Here is a 20,697-nt window from a genome sequence, read left to right as displayed (position 1 = left end):
TCATTTTAATTGTTGCTTTCCGTATTATTTCCTTATGTTATACACCCCAAAAACTCTTCATAAGAAGAAATCATAGCTTCCAGTTAATACAGCCAATTTAAGAGGTTTCCAAAGACTACAAGGTGCTTCATTTCCCGCCTCACTGTTGTATGCCTATCAAATTTCTATTACAGTTTACATCCATGTCACTAAAAACATGGATGCTTCACCTACCTCTTCAACCAAGCAGCACAAAAGATCTTTATAATCAGCAGTTTCAAGATTAGTGTCACCATTTTAGTATCTGACCAAATATCTTCCCTTATGTTCCTTAATGGCCAAAATGTGTTTTTGCAGAACATCATGAGGTCACAGTGAAGCTGATGTTTGACCTTTTGGATATAAAATGTCATCACTTCATAATTCTATCCTATTGTAACTGCAGTTACTGCACACATTATGTTTCGGTTATTTTATTTACTTAAGTCGCCATTCTAATTTATGTGTCATAGAATGCTGTGGAAACATAAATATTTAAGCAGGAATAATTTCACATTTTTATTTTTGACTTACAGATTTAATTTGTATTACTACATACATAAATTATTCCTTTATCATTCATGACATTTCAACTATTATTTTGTTTATATATTTTCATGTGTACCTTTAAGTTACTACTTTATGTCTCCTTAGCCTCAAGTGAGGGTAACTACAGTTCCTATCTGACATTGTTTTGAGCGGGACAGGTGTTACTGTAACAGACCCAGGTTAAGTTAAAAAAAAAAAGGGAAATTGTTGCCTGCTTATTACCCACAAACCAGCGGGACTGGAGAACGCTACCGAACAACAAAGTGGTGCTACGCTTTTAGACATTTGTGTGAAATTTTGTCATAATTAGAGGAAGAATGCCTGAGTTATGGCCAAAACATGTTTTGTGAGGTCATAGTGACCTTGACTTTTGACCCTCAACCACACCAATTTGAATCAGTTCTTTCTTGAGTCTACGTGGATGTTTGTGCCAAATTTGAGAAAATTCCTTCAAGGTCTTCTTGAGAGTATACGTGTTTACGAACAGAGACGGATGAAGGTCAAAGTGACCTTGACCTTTGACCTTTAACCACCAAATTCTAATCAGTTCATCCTTGACTCCAAGGGGATGTTTGTGCCAAATTTGAGAAAATTCCCTTAAGGTCTTCTTCAGATATCGCTTCTACGAAATGAAATAGACGAAGGTCACAGTGACCTTGACCTTTGACCATCAAATTTTAAGCAGTTCATCTTTGACTCCAAGTGGATGTTTGTGCCAAATGTGAAGAAATTACCTCAAGGCGTTCTTGAGATATCGCATTCACTCGAATAGGATGGACGGACAACCCAAAAACGTAATGCCTCAAAACTTAAACAACACTCATCATTATTGTGACCAAAGTCTGAAGCAAACATCCCAGTAAAACACTGAAGCTACACTCTGCATGTGTCAGCTGATCACTATCTGTCAGAACATATTTATTTACCTTCTGCTTGAGGCCATAGTTGACTTCCAGCTCCATCAGTAAAACGCTCTTGCGGACATTCAGAGTCTTCTGCAGCTCATCAAAGGTTGTGTGGATGTCGTCCTCAATGGAGCTCTTTTGACTGGTCAGCTGCTGCAGGATCTCTGACAGTGTCTGCAGGGCTGAGTCGATCTCTGGCAACCTGGGAGCGGCAGAGGGACCGGAGAAATGAGGACATTTTTCAGACAATGAGTCAGCAGTCATATGACACAGCACGTACATAAATGAGGACAGCATTTCTTCTAGACAATGTTGTACCTCTTCTTGACAGAGTCCAGCTGGTCCTGTAACGAGGCCTTGTGTTGTTCCACTACGTCTTTGAGAGGCACAGTCGGGTGTTCTCCATGTTCGCCACTGGTGCACTCCTGACACATGGCAGTCTCACACGGAGGACAGTAAAACTCCATGACCTAAGCAACAGGAAAAAGTACATTAGACTTAAATATAGGGTTGAGGCTTAGAACAACATGTTTTAGCCACATTTGCAGCGTGGCTGACGGCAGCTTTGGTCGCTCTATCACTTTGATCCAGACTAAAATATCTGGATTGAACCATGAATTGTTGAACAGACACTCATTTTTTCCCAGAGGATGAAGCCCAGTGACTTTGATGATTACCTGACTTTTCTTCTGGCGCCACCAGCAGGTTGACATTTTTGGTTCCCCATGAGATGAATTCTAAAAACACTGGTGACCCTTTCTTGTAGCGCCATCGTCAGGTCAAATTTTGTGTCCAATACTTTGGTCTTTAACCAAATCCATACAAAACTGATGAAGTTCCCATTTGGCTCAGCTGTAATTTGCTTTTAGTGTTTTTTTCAGTTTTTATTTTGTTTTAATTATTAGCAGATATATGCATGCTAACATGCTAATCTCAAATGGTGAACATGGTAAACAAACACTAGACCTGCTAAACATTTGCATGTTAGCATTGTCATTGTAAGCATGTTAGTGTGCTGTTAGCATTTAGTTTAAAGCACCACTGTGCCTATGTTCCGGTTGCTCAGCGGCACATGATGCCAGAAAAGCTTGACTGCCAAAAAATGAAATTATTCGGTTCTTCCGTATCATGGAGCCCATAGAGCAAGTGCATTAGAGACAGCTGCCAAGCAGCTAACTTTCAGTTTAGCGCTCCACTAGCTCGAATGCGGATAAAATGATTTAGCTGTATGACATTTCTAGACTTTTGAAATGTTATCGGACTACATGGATCAAATCCTGATACTAAAATAAGTCATTTTGTAGTAGTTAGGATGCGCAAAGAAGTATATCTACATATTTACAGACGTCTCTTTCATAGTAAGTCTATGTGAAAAAGTCTTTTTAGGCTCAATGGCATCATGTGAAGGACCTGAAAGTTGTAATTCCACATTTGGCCACTAAGTAAAATTGGCTTCAAAGCCCAGCACTGTTCCTTAGGACTTACAGCTAGCTTGAATGATTAGATCATGCGGCTCTTCTAGACTTTTGAAATGTAACTGGACTTTATGGAAATTCTGATAGTAGAATTTTTTGGGGCTGGGTTGTGATGCGCAAAAAAATGTGTCTACAGATTAACAGAGGTCTCTTTCACAATGTAAGTCTATGGGAAAAAGTCTTTTTGGGCGTAATGGCATCATGTGATGGACCTGAAAGTTGTAATTCCACGTTTGGCCACTAAATAAAATTGGCTTCAAAGCCCAGCCTCACAGAACCCCTAGCTAGATGTACACTCTTAATTGTGTTAATTTTTTTATATTTACATCGTTGTTTTGGGGGTTTTTTCACAGACAGCTATAATCTAATATCAGAAATCAAAACCGAAAAGATGTCACCAATGAACTTGATATCAAAGCTGTCCATTTTCCAGTGTTCAACAGTTTTCTCAGACAATAGTTATTTATTACAAAATGCTGTGCTAGCATGTTTAAACGTCCTGTCATAGATAATGAAGAACAATCTGTGTCCTGCTAGAAACCTCAAAAAGCCTATAAACCTGTGCACTACACAAACAACAGCTGGGTGTTCAGATGTTTTGGTTTATAGATCTGAACTTCATTAGGTATAACTAACTTTTGTGTGTGTGAGAGAGAGGAGGTCAAATGAAACGACAGAAACACACAGTGTGTATGACTCTTACGTTGCCTCCATGGTTGGGGCAGGAGAGCAGCTGGCCTGTAGCCACGGTGGTGATGTTGTTGAGAGCGGCGGCCTCCTGGCTGCAGCTGTCAGGCGCCCGCTGCAGCACGTCCATCAGGTTGGTGATGAAGAAGTTATTCTGCAATGCCGCCACACCCTTCTCCGGCAGGATCGAGGTCTGGCGGCACACGGGGCACGACAGTGTGAGGCTGTGGGCAGGGATGTAATTCTGCAGGCACCTGGAGGAGGAGACCAGGAGGGGACGTTAAGGAGTGGGAGCATCCTGTGAGAGAAACAGTCTGGAGAGAGGCGTGGGTGGTGTACAGTGTGCATGTGCTGCATTGAGGAGACATAAGACAGAGAAATGATTCAACTGTATACTGTACAAACTGAGGACTGATTTAGACTACAATAGATTCAAAGTTATAAGTTGCTACAGCAAGTTTTATCTGTGTTTACTGATCTTTTTGTGGATGAGGAAGTCCCTTATTTCCTCAAGAGTGACCTGGTCAGAATGGCAACACTGCTTTTTTATCATTTTATTCAACCACCCTTAGATGGAAACACGTTCAACAAACACTACAATGCACCTTTTTATTATCAGTTATTTGACCTGAAAAGTGAATGAACTCTGGTAAAAATGACTTTGATGCCATCTAGTGGTGAAAGTATTTCAAGCAGCTGAGTACATTTACATGAGTACTGCACTTCAGTACAGTTTTGAGGTACTTGTACTTTACTTGAGTCCTTTCATTTTCAGCTACTTTTGAATACTACTCCACCACAGTTTGGGAGCAAATACTGTATTTTTTATTGCACTATATTTATTTGATTTGATTAAGCAATAAGGAATACTTTTACTTTTGGTACTTTGAGGCATATTATGATGCCACTACTTTTGTACTTGTACTTAACTGTTGATCTTTTGCTTGTAACAGAGTATTTATACATTGTGGTATTTCAGCTTTTACTTAAAGGTCTAATACGTAGGCCTTAGTGGCCTCTTGGAGGTTGAATGATGCTGCGCTTTAGCCAATCACAATGGAGGGGGCGGGGACGAGAGACATGCAGGCGTCCCCAGGAAATGTGTACCTACAGGAACAGCAAGCTCCGCATCCATGGCAACCACTCCACCCAAAACGCTGTCTCGCCAACGTGAAAAACATGAACAGCAGCACATCTTACAAGTATTGTGCATCCACCAGCACACCTTCCACTCCTCACGACAGGAAAAAAAGGGCATTAGCGGCAACATTTTTACCGCCGTTTGGTTCGAGTTGCAGGTAGGAGTGTAACACTGGGGGCACTGCCGGAAGTGAAGGGGGTGAGCGATCCCCGAGCAAGGCTATTCAAGAGAAGGCTAAGACACAGGGTCAAACATGGGGGGATTGCACATGCGAAGTAAAATCTGGTCTGCACTTCCTCAAAGGCTCAGTAGATGGCGTGAGACCTCGGAATAAAGGGGATGTGCATACATGTCATTTTCACAGCTTATTACTGGACTGTCACTGGTGGCCTGCGTTGTGGGTGAGAATGAAAGAGATGCAATTCCGACAACTTCAGGCAGCCGCCGTCCAAAAGTCCAAGCAGACCGCACCAAGCGCACTCCTTGATCACCTGAGCGGATCCTGCGCTTTTTATCTAGCGCCCCTGCTGTCACCCTCCAGCATTGCAGCTCAAGTTACAAAATAAAAAAGATCAAAGCCCAAGATACATAAATGATACACAATGCATAATGTGATCTGTTCAGATCCAAAGAATCTACATGAACAGTATTCAACTATTTTCCTGCTACCACTTCGATAAGTTCACTTGCATTATGCCACAGACATTTATTAGTGAAACAGATATAACAGGAGAGAAGTTGATGTGTTGTTTAATCTGACATCCTAATGACTCTGCGAAAGCAACCAGAGTAAAAAGGGACAGACAGGCACCATCCACAGTTTGTCTCTTGTGTCAGAAACAAAGGCTGGTTGTCACAGAGGATGGCACCAACACACCCAAGTCAACAGCAGAGACGCATCTCATGTGAAACAATACTCACATTTACAAAGCGCTGCACTACTGAGAAAATATTATTACTGCATCTCCCACTTTCTGCCACAGCATCACTTTCGTGCTGAAAACATGCAAACTATGCATTTAAATTCAGGACAAATACACTTTTGTTCACTCTTCGTTTGCACATTTAAACTTCAACACACACACACACACGCACACACACGCACACACACATCTCTGTCCAGTATACAAAGTTCACAGGATTAAAACATAAGACAGAAACATCATGGTGACTCCACTCACCTCTCACAGAAGGTGTGTAGGCAGGGCAATACTTTAGGGTTTTCGTAGCGGTCCAGACATATGCTGCAGATCAAGAACTGCTTGTCAATCTGGCGGACGACGGGGCTGGGAATAGTGGAGCCTTCACTGGCCATCCTAAAACTCTGACATAGGAGTCCCTCTTCCTCTTACCCTGCACCCTGCAGGGAGAAACAAAGCAAAAAGACACCACATGTGATCAAACGTTGCAGTGATGACCCGTGGAGGCGAGTGGAAATCTGCGGGTTGTAAAAATCAGAGTTTAAAGCAGAATGCCTTCGTCTTTCGAACCCCTCGCTGAGAAAGGAAATGCACAAACAGACACACCAACCAGCATCTTTGGCTTCAGGCTTTAATTCAAACTCATAAATACAGATATATTAAAATTAGGGACATCCCTTTAATCAGCAGGTCACCAAGACAAAACAAACTACAAGATGGTTTTCCTTTTGCTCAGAGGAATAAACTTATTTACATAAAATTATTTTTACTCTTATCACCAAGTCAGAGGGACAAACAGCCCGGGAACAGTAACTACATCTGAGAGGTCAAACAGAGGTCATGGCTTCAACAACAAGTGTTCACAAAAATGCCAAACTAACTGAGAATCTGAACATTCACAGTATTGTGGAATAAAGTTTTAGAGCTCTAAAAAAAGATATAAAGAATAATTTCTTGACTTAATCGCACTGCACGATCTGTTGTTGGGACAATCTTCCTCAGTAGATGGAGTCTGCCTGATTGTTATTGAAATGTAGATGTTCAAATTTCCATTAAACTTTAAAAGGATAGTTCAGATCTTTTTAAGTGGGGTTGTATTATGCGTTACTTATCCTTAGTAAGAGTATTACATACAGTAGATGCCAGTGAGCTAAGCAATATACGGCTATGGACAGGATCAGCAACAAAATATATCTTAGCTATCTAAAAAAAAAAATCAATTTCAGTTTTAAGCGTACATTATATCCAGACTATTTTCACCTTTTCACCTTGCCATCAGACAGCAATGACCAACGGGGAATTGAAGATGTTTCATTGCTCTCTATAAAGCCAGACTCCATTGAGAAAAGCTGTGATTTAACATTGCTGTACACAGGAGCTGCTGGTCCACCGCTGCCTCAATTAATTAGTTTGTCTGTGTTATTGCTTGGACTTTGGCATTTAAAAGAGTTGGTTCAGATTCACCAAAGTCACACAATAACACAAACAAACTAACTGGGTGAGGCAGCAGTGGACCAGCAGCTCCCATGTTCAATAGACTAAAATTACTATTTTTGTCAATGGAGTCTGGTGGCTTCAACAAGAGCATGAATAAGGAACTGCAGTCGTTAATGGCTTCCTTGTCAGAATGGACTGTCTGCAGAGCGGTGAAAATATTCCCAATATATCATACACATACACACAGATTTTCTGAGGTGGCAACTTTTTTTTTAAGTGGTTAAAATGCATTTTGTTGCTGCTCCCCATCCCCAGCAGTACACTGTTTAGCTTCCATGTCGCTACTTCTGTCTGCTTCTCCAAGCTGGTGTGTTGATTGACATCTATACACTTACTATGGATAGGTAATTCATACAACCTGACTTCAAAGGATCTGAACTATCCCTTTTTGTCCATCTTGCCTTGGAAATTAAGAATAAAACTTTGGCACCAGAGATGGAGCTCTTTTGACAGAGAATGCAGTAAAACCATGGCCCCAAATGTGATCTACTTATGATCAAAAATTAAAAAAGGCCCTGCAGCCCAAAAAGCATTTTCAAATGAGATGTCTGTAAAACTGTTGACGAGACCCCTCCAAATGCCAAATGCATGACAATCATTACACTTCCTATTATGAATATTTAATCCATGGAGGCTTCATATTTGTAAAACTTTCCCAGAGCCAAGAAAAGTGATTTTCATTTGCCTTACATCATCCCAACGTAAAGTCTGTGGGCTTGGGAGGAGAAACACTAGTGCATATATGCAGTTGTCTGGTATCCAGTTCCTGTAAAACATCCAACTCATTTCCTATCTCCAGGAGTTGCGTGCAATTCAACCATACTCAGGGCGGATTTCCAATCAGGCAAAGGACACCAGACCCCGAGGGGCACCAAAAACCTCAGAGTCATGCCAGTTCATGTTTGCACTGAGAACCCTTGACCCTTTTTGAGAACCCTTTTTAGTAGGGATTCACTGGTATGATCAACCAGAGAAGTATCGTCACCTGTCCTGACCTAAGAGGTTAAGAGGGTCAGGTATCTGCTTGATGTGATTGATCCACATTAAACACAGTTTCCTTGTAAATGTCATTATATAATTAAGAGCTTCAGCTGTCACACACATCCATCCTGTCATGACCGGCTGCTTGAATCATAAGGTATACACACATTTTAGATCCAGGAACAAGAGCACTGGCATTGGATCAGTACTCAATATCAGCAGATAACCTGAGTTGAGGTTGGTATTAGGGGAGTAAAAGTCTCAGCCAGTGTGCTCTCATTGTAAGAGGCCTAAAGACATAAACTATTCTACATGATCAGATGAAAGTCTGAGAAAACAAATAAAGCTGAATTCATCTTGTGGCTCTCGATCTTCATGTCGGGAACCAGTGCAGCAGCAGAAAGTCAGAGCAAAGCTTCAGTCAGAGCTGCGGCTGCCTGTTTGTCATAAAAGGCACTTTGAGTGATAAATATTTGATTATAAGGTGAAAGCAAGGCACTCTGTGTTCAGCACTCATCAGCAAGACAGGAAGAGAACACTGAACCTACAAAAATAAATAGTTTAAAACCAGCCTGCAGCGTATTTACACTGATTCTTCCTAACTGTGGAGAAGTTCCTATTCAGTTTTATCTGGAGCATCTTTTTTCTGCAGCCTTTATTTGAACGTCTGACTCTTCAGTAACGTTATCTGGCAGCTAACTTGGACACGGAAAGTGTGTCAGTGCTTTTATTGTCTCTTCACATTCAAGACAGGCACAGAAACAGGCCACCTCTGCTGCTGAGAGGAAACCCTCGGGGACAGTGCTTCTTTCTACGGTGCATGCTCTCCTTCTCCTCTCCTCTCTTCCAGTTCCTCTTAATCTCTCTCTCTTATACAAGCCTCCTCCTGTCTTTCCCCCCTCTCTGAAAACAGATATGAGAGGCTGGAACTGCACATGTGGTGATTTGGTGAGCCTGAAAATGGAGAGCGGTGGATAAAATTACTGTTATAATGATGCTGTCATGCTGTCAGCGGGTTATTACCGACGTTTCCAATATGTTACACGGCTGGTACGTAATGTGTTTGCTGTCAGATGCCAGATAGTGATGTGTTGAGCAGCTCAGGTCAGCCTCACAGAGCTGGTCTTGCAAGTGACTTTAACAAAACCTCGACAAGATGTTCACAATCTAGTGTGACATTTCAGCAGCACAGAAGCTACAACCACATTCATAAAATTGTCTCCATGTATAAAAGAAAAGGTCTGAATGACAATATATGAGCTGTATGACAGCACAGACATGCACAAACACAAAAGCTCAGGTCTTAGGCTGTACGTTAATAATTTACCGGCTCCCCAGGCCAGATTAAGCAGATTAACAGAGCATCAAATATGGCACTGATTATAAAAGTGAAATTCCTAAATCCTGCACACAGCCACAACAGAAGCAGCCCTGTGCTGACAGTGCACAAGGTCGCAGCAGCCTCACAACGCTCCACTCTTACATAATCAGATCCGCACCAGCTAAGCGGAATAATTCCTGCTGGATTGAGCTGTCATCTAATACGCAGCGGAGAGCACACATGAAACGGAGGAATTTTACCTTGTTTGCATGTAGTGACTCCAGGAGATAATCATGCAACAATGTGAACTCAAACACACCAGCTACTCCAAATATTTGTCTTATTAGTAGAAAGACTTACAGTGCTGCATCTATAGGCGGATCAACAGGCGTCATCCACTCCAGCACACACACCGAAACACTGGCTCCATGTGAGTGAAACAGCCACTAACATCCCTCTAAAGCTGCCGTCATGTCAGCTCTGACATGAGATGATGCTCCAGTCCAGGTAGCAGCAAACAGGAGACGACAGGATGTGTGTGAGCGACACAGCTCCTCCGTGTGTTTATGAGTGTGTGTGTGTGTGCACACACATGTGAGCGAAGTTGAGGAGGGGCGATTTAGCCAGATTGTGTTTCAGATTTACACCCCCCCGCCTCCCTCCTTTACTCTCCCCTCACCACTTCCTCTCCTCCCATCACTTCTTGGCTCAGTCTGTCTCATCCATTCATCTCCCTTCCTCTCTCTCTGTCTGAAGTAAATGCTGGCTCACTGCAGTGCAGCGAGCGTGTGCAGCATCAGGAGTATGTGAGAGACTACTGGCTGACGGATGGTGATCTAACAAATAGAAAAAAAGGGACAGCAGTTATGGGTCCCCTCCACCAATAGACTTAAAGCTAAAGGGAGCTTTCTGAGTGCACGTGCATGTGCTTGTTTGTGTGTGTGCGGGGGTGTGTGCATGATGCTGACTCACTGTACATGCAGAGACAGAGCAAAAAGAGGTGAGAAAGGAAAAGTCAAAGGCAAAATATGAAAGATGGAAGAGAATCATTAAGTATAAAGGAATGAAAGTATTATAGAAAGTGAAGATGTGAGCCGAGTGCTTCAATCTGCCAAAACCAGAGGCACTCTTGTAACGTGCATGTGCACATGTCTTCATATGCCCCCAAACACACACACACACACACACAGTTCACGTCACTGTGAAGTATGACGTAGCATGAGTGGGCATATCATTAACAATATAGTATGCTGTTATTCCTCCATATTCTCTTGACATAACAACAAGGTTAAAGTCATTTCCTTTCTTTTTTTTTGAGAGGAGATGAAAGCGTAAAGATGAAGGTCTCTGAGGGTACACGTGACATCAGACACATGGATCTCAATTACTGAACTACTGTGTGTGATAAGCTGAACTCTCTACAAAGCTTTCTACATTCACAAGAGCAGATCACCTAAACCATAAAACAAAAGCTTTAACCTTCAGACAGTGAAACACTGACCTTCTGATGCTGCACAATACTTCATATTTTGCATCCTGCCAGCACACTTTGTACTATACGCATGTGTGTATGTGATGGAGCTGCCACAGTGAGAGAAAAAGAGATGTGTGTGTATATTTAGTCAACAAAATGACTGCTTTAAAACGACTCTGTTTGCACAATTGGATATACATGAAAATCTGTTCTGGCTGTTAATTGTTTGGTTCCAGACTGGCCGAGTGTTGTGCTCATTCACAGCTGCTTACACTGATTAGAGAAACAGTCAAACAATTTTAGTAAATCTTAGAAGGTCAGGATTAAGAATGGAAATATTATCATCCTGCACATACACTGTATAAAATAATGGACGTAGCCACTGTGATGTCACCAGTTGGTTGGTGGACTCTTGTTTTGAAGCATTAAGTTTGGCATTTTGGCCATCGCCATCTTGGTTTTTGGAATCAGAAGTGAATATATTTGGAGGACAGGGTGGAGTTGTGGAGATGGATCTGACTTATAGTTTGTGGTGACACCTCACAGACAGCCTCTCACTCAAACCAGCCATGCCCTTAAGTATGTGTAACTTTGAGACTTGATGAAATGTAAACAGATGAGTTATATAAAAATTCAAGTCTTGTACAGTTATCATGATGGGGGACGTTAGCTATAGAGACCAAAATCTATTTTTTTTATGCCCAGCTGTAAACATGTTTATTTCTACTGTAAAGTTGGGCATTTTAACATGAGGGCTCTATGGGTATTGACTCACTTCTGGAGCCAGCCTCAAGTGGCCATTAGAGGAACTGCAGTTTTGGGCACTTCTGTTTGGCTTAAAGGATAACTTTGGTATTTTTCAACCTGGGCCCTATTTCCCCACGTGTATGTGTGCGTATGATTCATAGGTACAACTCGTTCTAAAATTGGTTCAGTATTGAGGGAGGCGGATGCAGCTGGGAGGCGCGAAACGAGCTAAAATGGTAACGGGGGCAAATACGTCCCGTATAAGTTTGCGCATTAAAAGTGCTTTTTTTCGCCACTGACTGGTTCAGATCGCCAGTGCTATCTCTGTAAATAGCATACTAAGAGTTTCCCTTACCTCTGGGCTGTGTGTGACGTCATCTCACGAGAGCTTTGCTCCACTGTGTTTGCTCCGACTCGTGGTTTCGGGATTGGATGTCTTCTCTTCTTCGGCTGGCAGTAGTCATCTTAGGAGTAGTGAGCGCTGCAGACCCGATGGTCTGCAAGGCGCAGTGTGTGGACTGGAGTGTTAGCATCCATTTGTAGCACAACTAGACACAACTTCAGCATCTCACCATCTGACAAAGGCAGCCTATGAAAGCTGTACGGGGTGTTGCGCGACATCCTGTTCTTGCAATTATGATAAGCACAAACACGAATCATTGTTTTCAATCGATGCAGTAAAACTCTCAACTGTACTCCGGGACAACCAGCGCCACTCGGAGCGGCACTCTGCATGGTTCCTCTGTTTTCTTCCAGCAACAAGCAAAGCTCTCGCAAGATAACGTCACAGCCCAGAGCAAGTGAAGGGTAAGGGACACGTTTACTATGGTATTTACAGAGATAGCACTGGCGATCTGAACCAGTCAGTGGCGAAAAAAGCACTTTTAATGCGCAAACTTATACGGGACGCATTTGCCCCCGTTACCATTTTAGCTCGTTTCGTGGCTCCCGGCTGCATCTGCCTCCCTCAATACTGAGCCAGTTTTAGAACAAGTTGTACCTATGAATCATATGTACACATACACATGGGGAAATAGGGCCCGGGTTGAAAAATACCAAAGTTATCCTTTAATTTTTCAGCCCCAAAGGTTGCCACTTGATCCTGCACAGCTTGCATAATATAATGAGTCCACAATGCTAATTTGGCATGCCTTACAGGCGACAAATTGCAACTTTGGCTTGTCATACTTGCCATATATTGAATTTTGTTAAAGTTAGAGCCCCAGAAGTTTGGTATAACATTAATCTAATACTGTATTTTTGTCCTACGCAATTCTCAAAATTAATCCAAAATATTTTACAGAACTTTTTTTTTGGCAACAAGGATGAGGATGTAATGTGCCATGACTAGTTAAGGCAAAACAAAATAACCCTCCCTCCCCACAAGAAGTTATTTAACATGAACACTATGTCAGAATGAATGTATGAAGTGAAACAAAACAGCAATCCAACACAATCATCAGCCTTATTGTCTGCATTGTCTGCATCATGTATTTTCATGTAAGGGCATTAAATACTCTACTTGTTTACCCTTGATTGGAGGAATGGGAGTCTATTTAAGACATGAATGGCTTCACTAGTTGGAGAACAAATGTAGCCTGACTAAAATGACCTCTTATGTTTTGTAATTTGTTGCTTGATTTGCCTGAAATTGCTGTTCTCCATCTACAAGCAAATAACAGTGCAACAAAAAGCATGGGGAGTCCTTAAATTCTTCTGTAGCATTTATACTTCTGCATTTAAAAACTAACCTCAGTTGATCTTGACAAAGCTGTTTCACACATTTCATGCCTGGCAGCTTGAGGGCTTTTCCAGTGATCTCATCTCAACCTCTGCCAAACGCAGTGAGTCAGTCAGAGGAGTGAGACACAGAACAAGAGAAACTAATGCAACTCCGGAGGAAAGAAGAAAATGTAATGGCCAAACAGTCATTATGTGTGTGTAGCATTGATATGCAGATGCACAATTAAATTGGATTCATTACTCTAAAGGATGAGGCCATAAGCATAGAGAGACAGATTATCACTTTGTTTGTTCGTTTCGGTCTCTTCATTGGACTTACCATCAATCAGAAAAATATAGAATATTACTAGCCTTAGGCTTTGAAGCACCCTTATAAACAAAAAAACACAACCCACAGGATGTTCCACAGCTCTACCTTTGATCAGTGGTTACAGAGGCTGCTCTCAATTTGGATAATGCAAACTCTGTTCATACACTCACATCCTCACAACCACCAGCTCTTATGATAGACACACATCATCATCACTTTGTTTCTGATTTGTTATAGGCACAGTGTACAACCTGAATGTAAAGTAAAGAGTCAACCACTGTAGAAATCAGAACACAGGACTGGAACCTGCGATGACTGAAAGGCACTTTGATTTAATGACTGCTAAGAGAGATGCTACTTCTTTTTCTGCCTGCCAGTTAAACTCCTCACTTATATAAATGTGCTTAACTTAACCAACACTAAGAGTCACTAAGAGTCTTTAGCTATATATCATTTAAACTATAGAAATTTATTATAAAAGCTTCCAAAATAGTTTTGCAGTCTTTAAATGTTATCCTGTAACATTTAAATTTAACATACAACAACACAGAGTCCTCAGCCATGCATGTCTCTGTGAGGTTGTGCTAAGGCAAAGTGCTACTTTGAGCTTAAGGGTAAATCCAGCTTGCTAACGTGACAGCAATTTCAAACACCGCAGGTATAACCTGTGGGTTCCAATATCCACACTACCATACTATTTAGTATGCTAGAAAAAGATTATGCCCCAATACATAGTATGTCAAATGCAGTATGTCGGATGCACAGCAGAAGATACCTTACACTGACTAAGGCACAAAAAGATTACAATTGACATCTCGTTGTCAGCTGACAGAAGCCACTAAATAATCATAAAGATGACTAAAAACAACAAAAGAACATAAAAATGAAAACCTTAATGACAGAGAAATGCATAATTAATTATACTGTTATGAATATAATACCCATGTTAGAAACTGTAGTTATAACTTAAAAGCTGACACTACATACACTGCAAAGTAATAACGGACCTCTGTCTCTGGCAAGCACAACTAATGCTGTTTTGTATCTACAAGGTAACGTTAAGTGATAACAATAAGCAAAGTTTAAAGCATAATGTGATGATGTAGCATGTCCCTGTTTTATACATCCTCCATGCAACAGTGTGTACTTTGTAAGGGGAGCAGCTGTACATACTGATAGCAAGAAAAACTAGAATTACCACCCTGCGGTTGTATGCCTCCACACACCAGTCAACTTTCTTACAGTTTACATCCATCTCTGTGCAAACATGGACTCTTCACACACATCTTCCCCCCAGCAGCACAGAAGATCTATACAATCAGCACAGTTTCAAGATGGACACCCAAGATGAGTGTCACCAATTCAGTATCTGACCTAATGTCTCCCCTTCTGTTCCTGAGTTATGATGTTGAATAATGGGCAGGAAACTTTTTTTACAGAACATGATGATATCAGTGAAGCTGACCTTTGACCTTTTGGATATAAAATGTCACTCACTTTATCATTTTATCCTAGTAGACTTTTGTGTGAAGTTTTATCATAATTAGGATAGGGATTTTTGAGTTATGGCCAAAAACACGTTTTGTGAGGTCACAGTGACCTTGACTTTTGACCACCAAAATCTAATCAGTTTATTTTTCAGTCCAAGTGGACGTTTGTGCCAAATTTGAAGAAATTTCCTTGAGGTTTTCTTGAGACATTGCATTCACGAGAATGAGATGGATGGACGAAAGGAGGGGCAAACAGACAACCTGAAAAATATAATGCCTCCCGCAGATATTGCCAGTGTAGAGGCATAAAAAGTATCCAATTCCAAAAGCAGAGATAGTTTACCATTGTCACATTCGTAGTTAGCATGTTAGCATGCTAATTAGCCTACCTGATGGAAATGGTAGTTTTGAGTATTTTGTCATTAACCAAGTACGAATGTAACTTTGACCTGATGATGATGCCACTTGATGAATCAACGGACCAAAGTTCTTTCAATTTATCCTGACGGGAACGTGACAATCCATCCGGTGGGTGCAGAAACATTTCACTCAAAATGTTCTCCAAAATCAATCTCCTGTTGGCGCTAAAGAAGAAGTCAGGGGGTCACTAAAGTCATCAGGATTCATCCCCTGGGTACCATGAATATGAATGTTCATACATAATATAATAAAAGTCCATCTAATAGTTGTTGGGACATTCCAATAAGGAAGGAAAAGCCATTCTGAGCTTGGCAAAAAATTAAAGGTCAGGGCTTTAAGTGTTGTACTCTTACAGACCCAACAGAACCATTACATCATTGGAAGGCCTGTATGAAAGCAACATAAAGTAAAGACACTAATAGCTCAGGGCACAAACACATTAACACACAGTAAACACATCACTTAACCTGTTTTTGTTGCTTCCCTGTTCACACCCACATCATCACCCCCGATGCATTAAGACACTTCAAAGACTGTAAAGCAAAAACAGCATTTCCAGCTGACTTAGTCGCTGTGATAGAAAAAACAACAACGGTTCTCACAACTAATCCTTCCTCCTGCAAAGACAACACAACTTCAACCGATGGTAACCTTTAACTGCTCCAGAGCAAGCTTTGATTTTAAAACCAGCTCATTTCCACTCACCAGTATGAAGAGGAAACAGTTTTTAAACACTTCTTTTATCTATAGTTTAGGGTTTTGGTTTACACAGAGGCTGCAGTGGCTTGTATGTTACTCTGGGTCTCCCTCTGGTGTCCATCCCGCAGCTCTTTCCAGAGCTCTGACCTCAGCTGTTTCTCTCTGTACACACATAATGCCATGTCACCCTGCACAATAATGACACTGCTGGACACAACCACTGCTTTCAGACTGTAAACAACAAACAGAGTGAAGACTAACAGGTGGATCTGTTACGTGTTCAGTCAGGGAACGAGCTGTTTCTGTGTGGCAGTGCTGATGGAGACCACTTTGTTTACCTGCACATCACTGAATGTTTTATAATGTTTTATGATGCGAGACTTATTAGCTTGTCAGGTTAGAAGTCCAAGAGTCCAGTCACACACAGGTTCACTGCTTACACCATGTTGAGAGTCACAGGACAGTTTATTGCCGCTCTCTTCATGCAGCCACTTTTAAATCAGCAATTTGAAGTCAGATTTTATTATTGTGAGTGTTTAATTGTTTTAAATGTACTTTTGTTCTGCACACCTTTCCAGAGTAAATCATATTTTGTTCTCTTTTGTGTAGCTATTTGATGAGTTAACTTATCGTAAAAGTCTTACTACTACAGCTACTACTACTATGCTACTATCGTTGTCATTTTATCTGCCTCGTACAAATACGTACAAAGACACACTTTAAGGGACAGTTTGGCTTTTTAGTAAATATCCTTATTAGGTTAAATGAATCCATACTGCTCTCATGTCAACAGCATAGCTAAGCAGCAGGGTCTTCATTTTGGTTTCTTGAGACCTGAGGGTAGAAGCTCATCCTGAGCCTCTCGGTGCCAGCGTAATGTAACCGGGACCTTCTTGCTGACCTTGGTTGAGATCTTTAATCATTTTTCTGGCCTTGTTTTTGTATTGCCTGGTAGGGCACAGTATGTACAACTAAACGAACCACTCTTTGTGAGGCCTTGCAGTCATGTTCGGTGCCATTTCTGTACCAGGCTGTGATGATCCGGTCGCATTTGACAGTGCAGGAGTATAAATTCCTCAGTGTTTGAGGATATGCCCAGAATTACCACAGGCATCCAAGGTGAAACAGTCTCTCTCTTGCCATTCTTACCACTGAGTCAGTATGCAGCACCCAGGTCAGGCCCTCAGTGATGGGGCCAAGGTATACAATGTTGTCCACCCAGTTGCTTTGCTGCTTCTTCCCAAAATCCACTATCATCCTGACACTATCAGTATGACACCAGTGGGTCAGATCCTCGATTTCTCTCAGGTACACCTATTCATTGTTATCTGCGATCAGGCCCACCAACACTGTGTCATCAGCAAACTTGATAATGGTATTTAAGTCGGAAGTGGTTACACAGTCATATTTACAGGGTACTAAAAACGCAGCCCTGGGGTGCTCCGGTTTTAAGGATGAGGGTGGAAGCAGAGTGTCTGCCAGTCCTCATCACCTGTGGTATGCCTGTCAGGAAGTCAAGGATCCACATGCACAGTGAGGGGTTTGATCTCGGCTCCTTGACCTTTGTGACCAGCCTAGAGGGAACTACAGCATTAAACGCTGAACTGTAGTCAATAAAGGGCAATATTACAGAGCTCCCTTTCTTTTCCAAGCGAGACAGGGTGGTGTGGAGGATGTGTGATGACCTGATGGTGGTGCTGGGGAAAACTGATCACCAAAATTATTGGAAAATATCATGAAGGGAACCTAAGTATGTGTATCAACTTTTATGGCAATCTGTTATATAGTTTTGTAAACATTTCACTCTTGACTACAAAGATGAACCTCAGGATGGTGCTGGAGGGAAAGTTAGGGGATCAGCAAAGTCATTAGAGTTCATCGTCGGGAACCATGATTGTACCAAATTTAATCCGTCAAGAGTGCTACCAATCTTCTCATGTAACTGTCACATTTTATATGCTTCAGAGAAAAATGCTCCACTCTGAACGAATAAGTAGGTGTCATTTCACCGTATAGCTGCCAACCATCCTCCATTCTGGGGACACAAGATAAGACTAAGATTACTCTTTCATCTCAACAGCTCCCACATGTCCATTACACCTACAATCATCACTCATCAGGAGAGAACAACATGATCTGAATGCTACACTGATTGTGTTTACTCTACAGACTATAAAACACATTGTATCATGATTATAACCAATACAGTTTGTTTGTTTGTTTTCAGCATTTATTGTATTCTAAATCCTCTCAGTGCCTAAAGCCAGATGGTCTGTCGATAAGGCTTACGTCCATGGTGACCCTGGTAATCACACCATTTCATCAACGCTGCAACAGTTTTGAAACCAAAAGTAATTACAGCATCTGGAGTACAGTAGACCCAAGGAACTAACCGCAAAATAATTAAAGTCACACCGCACTCACAAGTCAGTCTTTAGACGCTTTGCTTAACTAAAGACTGATGATTTTGTGTTTAGATGGGCGGATACAATTTCAGAGTTTAAAAAAAACTCCCTACGTTGCAGAACCAATAGTAAATCTGCAGGGCGGTCCTTCAGTGGCTCGCTGAACTCTTGTGCTTGTAAACATAGTCAAACTAGAAACACGTGTAGCAGTACAAAATGGCTCAGCCGCACTCGCAGAAAACTCCGTCAAAGTTAGTGGATGTTTGTCGCGTTTGCGGCGACACATTCTCGCCAACTAAAAGAAACAAGCATAATCTTCTTGTCTAGAAATCATCAGTGGCTGCAGCTGCCAGCTGACAGCAAAGCTAACATCAGGACATCATCTGTTAAAAGCCTCCCATTGTCGGATACGACATGAAACTACTCCAGTTAGCTCAATAATGTTGTAACTAGGACATCCGCTGGAAAACAATATTTTCTTCACGGATGAGCACACGTTTGATAAAACGGAGTTAAATCTCTCTGCATCCATTTTCAAGCTCTCTGTGTATTTGTTTCCTTGCTGACGAGAAAAGGAGGAGCGCACGTTTCTGAGAAGGCGTGTCCTTTTCAAAAATGCAAGAGACATTGCTTTGTTGCCGGCCGTTTTCGCCGGTGTGTTAAACACACTTTAGAAAGGAGTGTCCACAGACTATCAGAAGGCGGAGATCTCTGATTGTCTGGTGGCGAGACTATGTATACAGCAGCTTTCAGTTTCAGGGGCTTTGCATGCCTTTAATACTGGACTGTGTGACATAAGCCCCACCCCTGTATTATAAGAACACTCTCATGCTAATCTAAAGCATCCACTGGGGACAGGATGATGAGAGATTACAACGGCAGAGCACGCCTTCAGCCTGAACATCAACCGTCCTCCCGCCTTTGAAAAGTCACAACAAACCACAGATTAAAGTTTACTGGTCAAGGAAATGTTTAACTTTAAAAATAACGTATTAATTCATAAATATTTTGTGAGTGCCAATTTAAGGGTTTTGTTCTGGCAGCTTTAATCAGCGATTCTAATCCAACAGACTTTGTCAAATTCTGCAAGTACCTCCTCACGGCCCGCCAGTTGTCTGTTTAGCGTGCAAGCTGAAAAAAGAGCCCTGGCTCTGTACATGTGAAACACAACTCTATGCTGGCTACTCTTCCTCTTCCACATCACCATCCATAAGACATGGAATTACTCCATGACAGAGTTTAAATATCAACATCTTTCACCAGAATCGCTGACTCGACCTTTAAGATATTTTGCATTTAACAAACTTTTGATGTGTTCTGAGAGTGTTGTGCCAAATTCCCTCACATTCTCTTATATTTGTAAGGTCAAATTTACATGTGACAGAGAAAGAGGCTGTACTCCGAAAAAGGAAACCCAGCATTGATGTGTCACTTGACTGTATATCTCAACCGACCGCACGTTCTGGTGGCACGAGATAAGGCCATTCTCTGTCTGGGTGTCAGCGTGTGTTAGCTCATGTATGTTAACTCCTGACCTCTAATTAAGACCTACAGATGTGCAAGCGTAGGGCCTTTGGAAACCAACCACGCTGCACATCTGACAACCAGAATTCAGTGACGCTAAAATGTTGTGACTCGATGTCTGCAACAATAGAGAGTGGTTTCAGTTTTTGATTCAGGTGAACCTTAATCCTCCTGTATGACATTTACCATAGCTGTACTAGCAGAGAAAGGTATCAGTAGGTTTAAAGTCCATTTAGAGTTTGTACAAATGATATAGTACTGATAAACTCATATTTGCTGCATTATAAAAAGCACATGTAATGCAAATTTTGTATCATTTTTCTAAGTAAGTATGTTAATCTCCCCTGTTTTGAAAATTAAAGGCTAGCTGTTTCCCCATTCCCAGTCTTTG

General features: G+C 41.5%; 1 protein-coding gene across 4 annotated transcripts in view; it reads right to left on the bottom strand.

The window, feature by feature from the left end:
• trim2a (tripartite motif containing 2a) overlaps positions 1-20,697 on the bottom strand; it is a 45,070-nt gene that overhangs the window by 10,402 nt on the left and 13,971 nt on the right. For 3 of the 4 annotated variants that reach the window (XM_049571945.1, XM_049571943.1, XM_049571946.1), the window contains exons 2-5: positions 5,957-6,135; positions 3,651-3,888; positions 1,791-1,942; positions 1,494-1,674 (exon numbers count right to left, since the gene is read on the bottom strand). In XM_049571945.1, the coding sequence (XP_049427902.1) occupies positions 1,494-1,674; positions 1,791-1,942; positions 3,651-3,888; positions 5,957-6,090 (705 nt within the window). In that variant the 5' untranslated portion in view covers positions 6,091-6,135. Of the gene's footprint in view, positions 1-1,493; positions 1,675-1,790; positions 1,943-3,650; positions 3,889-5,956; positions 6,136-9,854; positions 10,254-20,697 lie in introns of those variants that run through there. The other variant, XM_049571944.1, reaches the window with a different exon arrangement.

This window comes from Epinephelus fuscoguttatus, linkage group LG3, assembly GCF_011397635.1.
Source record: "Epinephelus fuscoguttatus linkage group LG3, E.fuscoguttatus.final_Chr_v1".
Classification (NCBI taxonomy): domain Eukaryota; kingdom Metazoa; phylum Chordata; class Actinopteri; order Perciformes; family Serranidae; genus Epinephelus; species Epinephelus fuscoguttatus.
The sequence above is the reverse complement of the archived record's forward strand: the minus strand, read 5'-3'. Positions and strand labels throughout refer to the sequence as shown.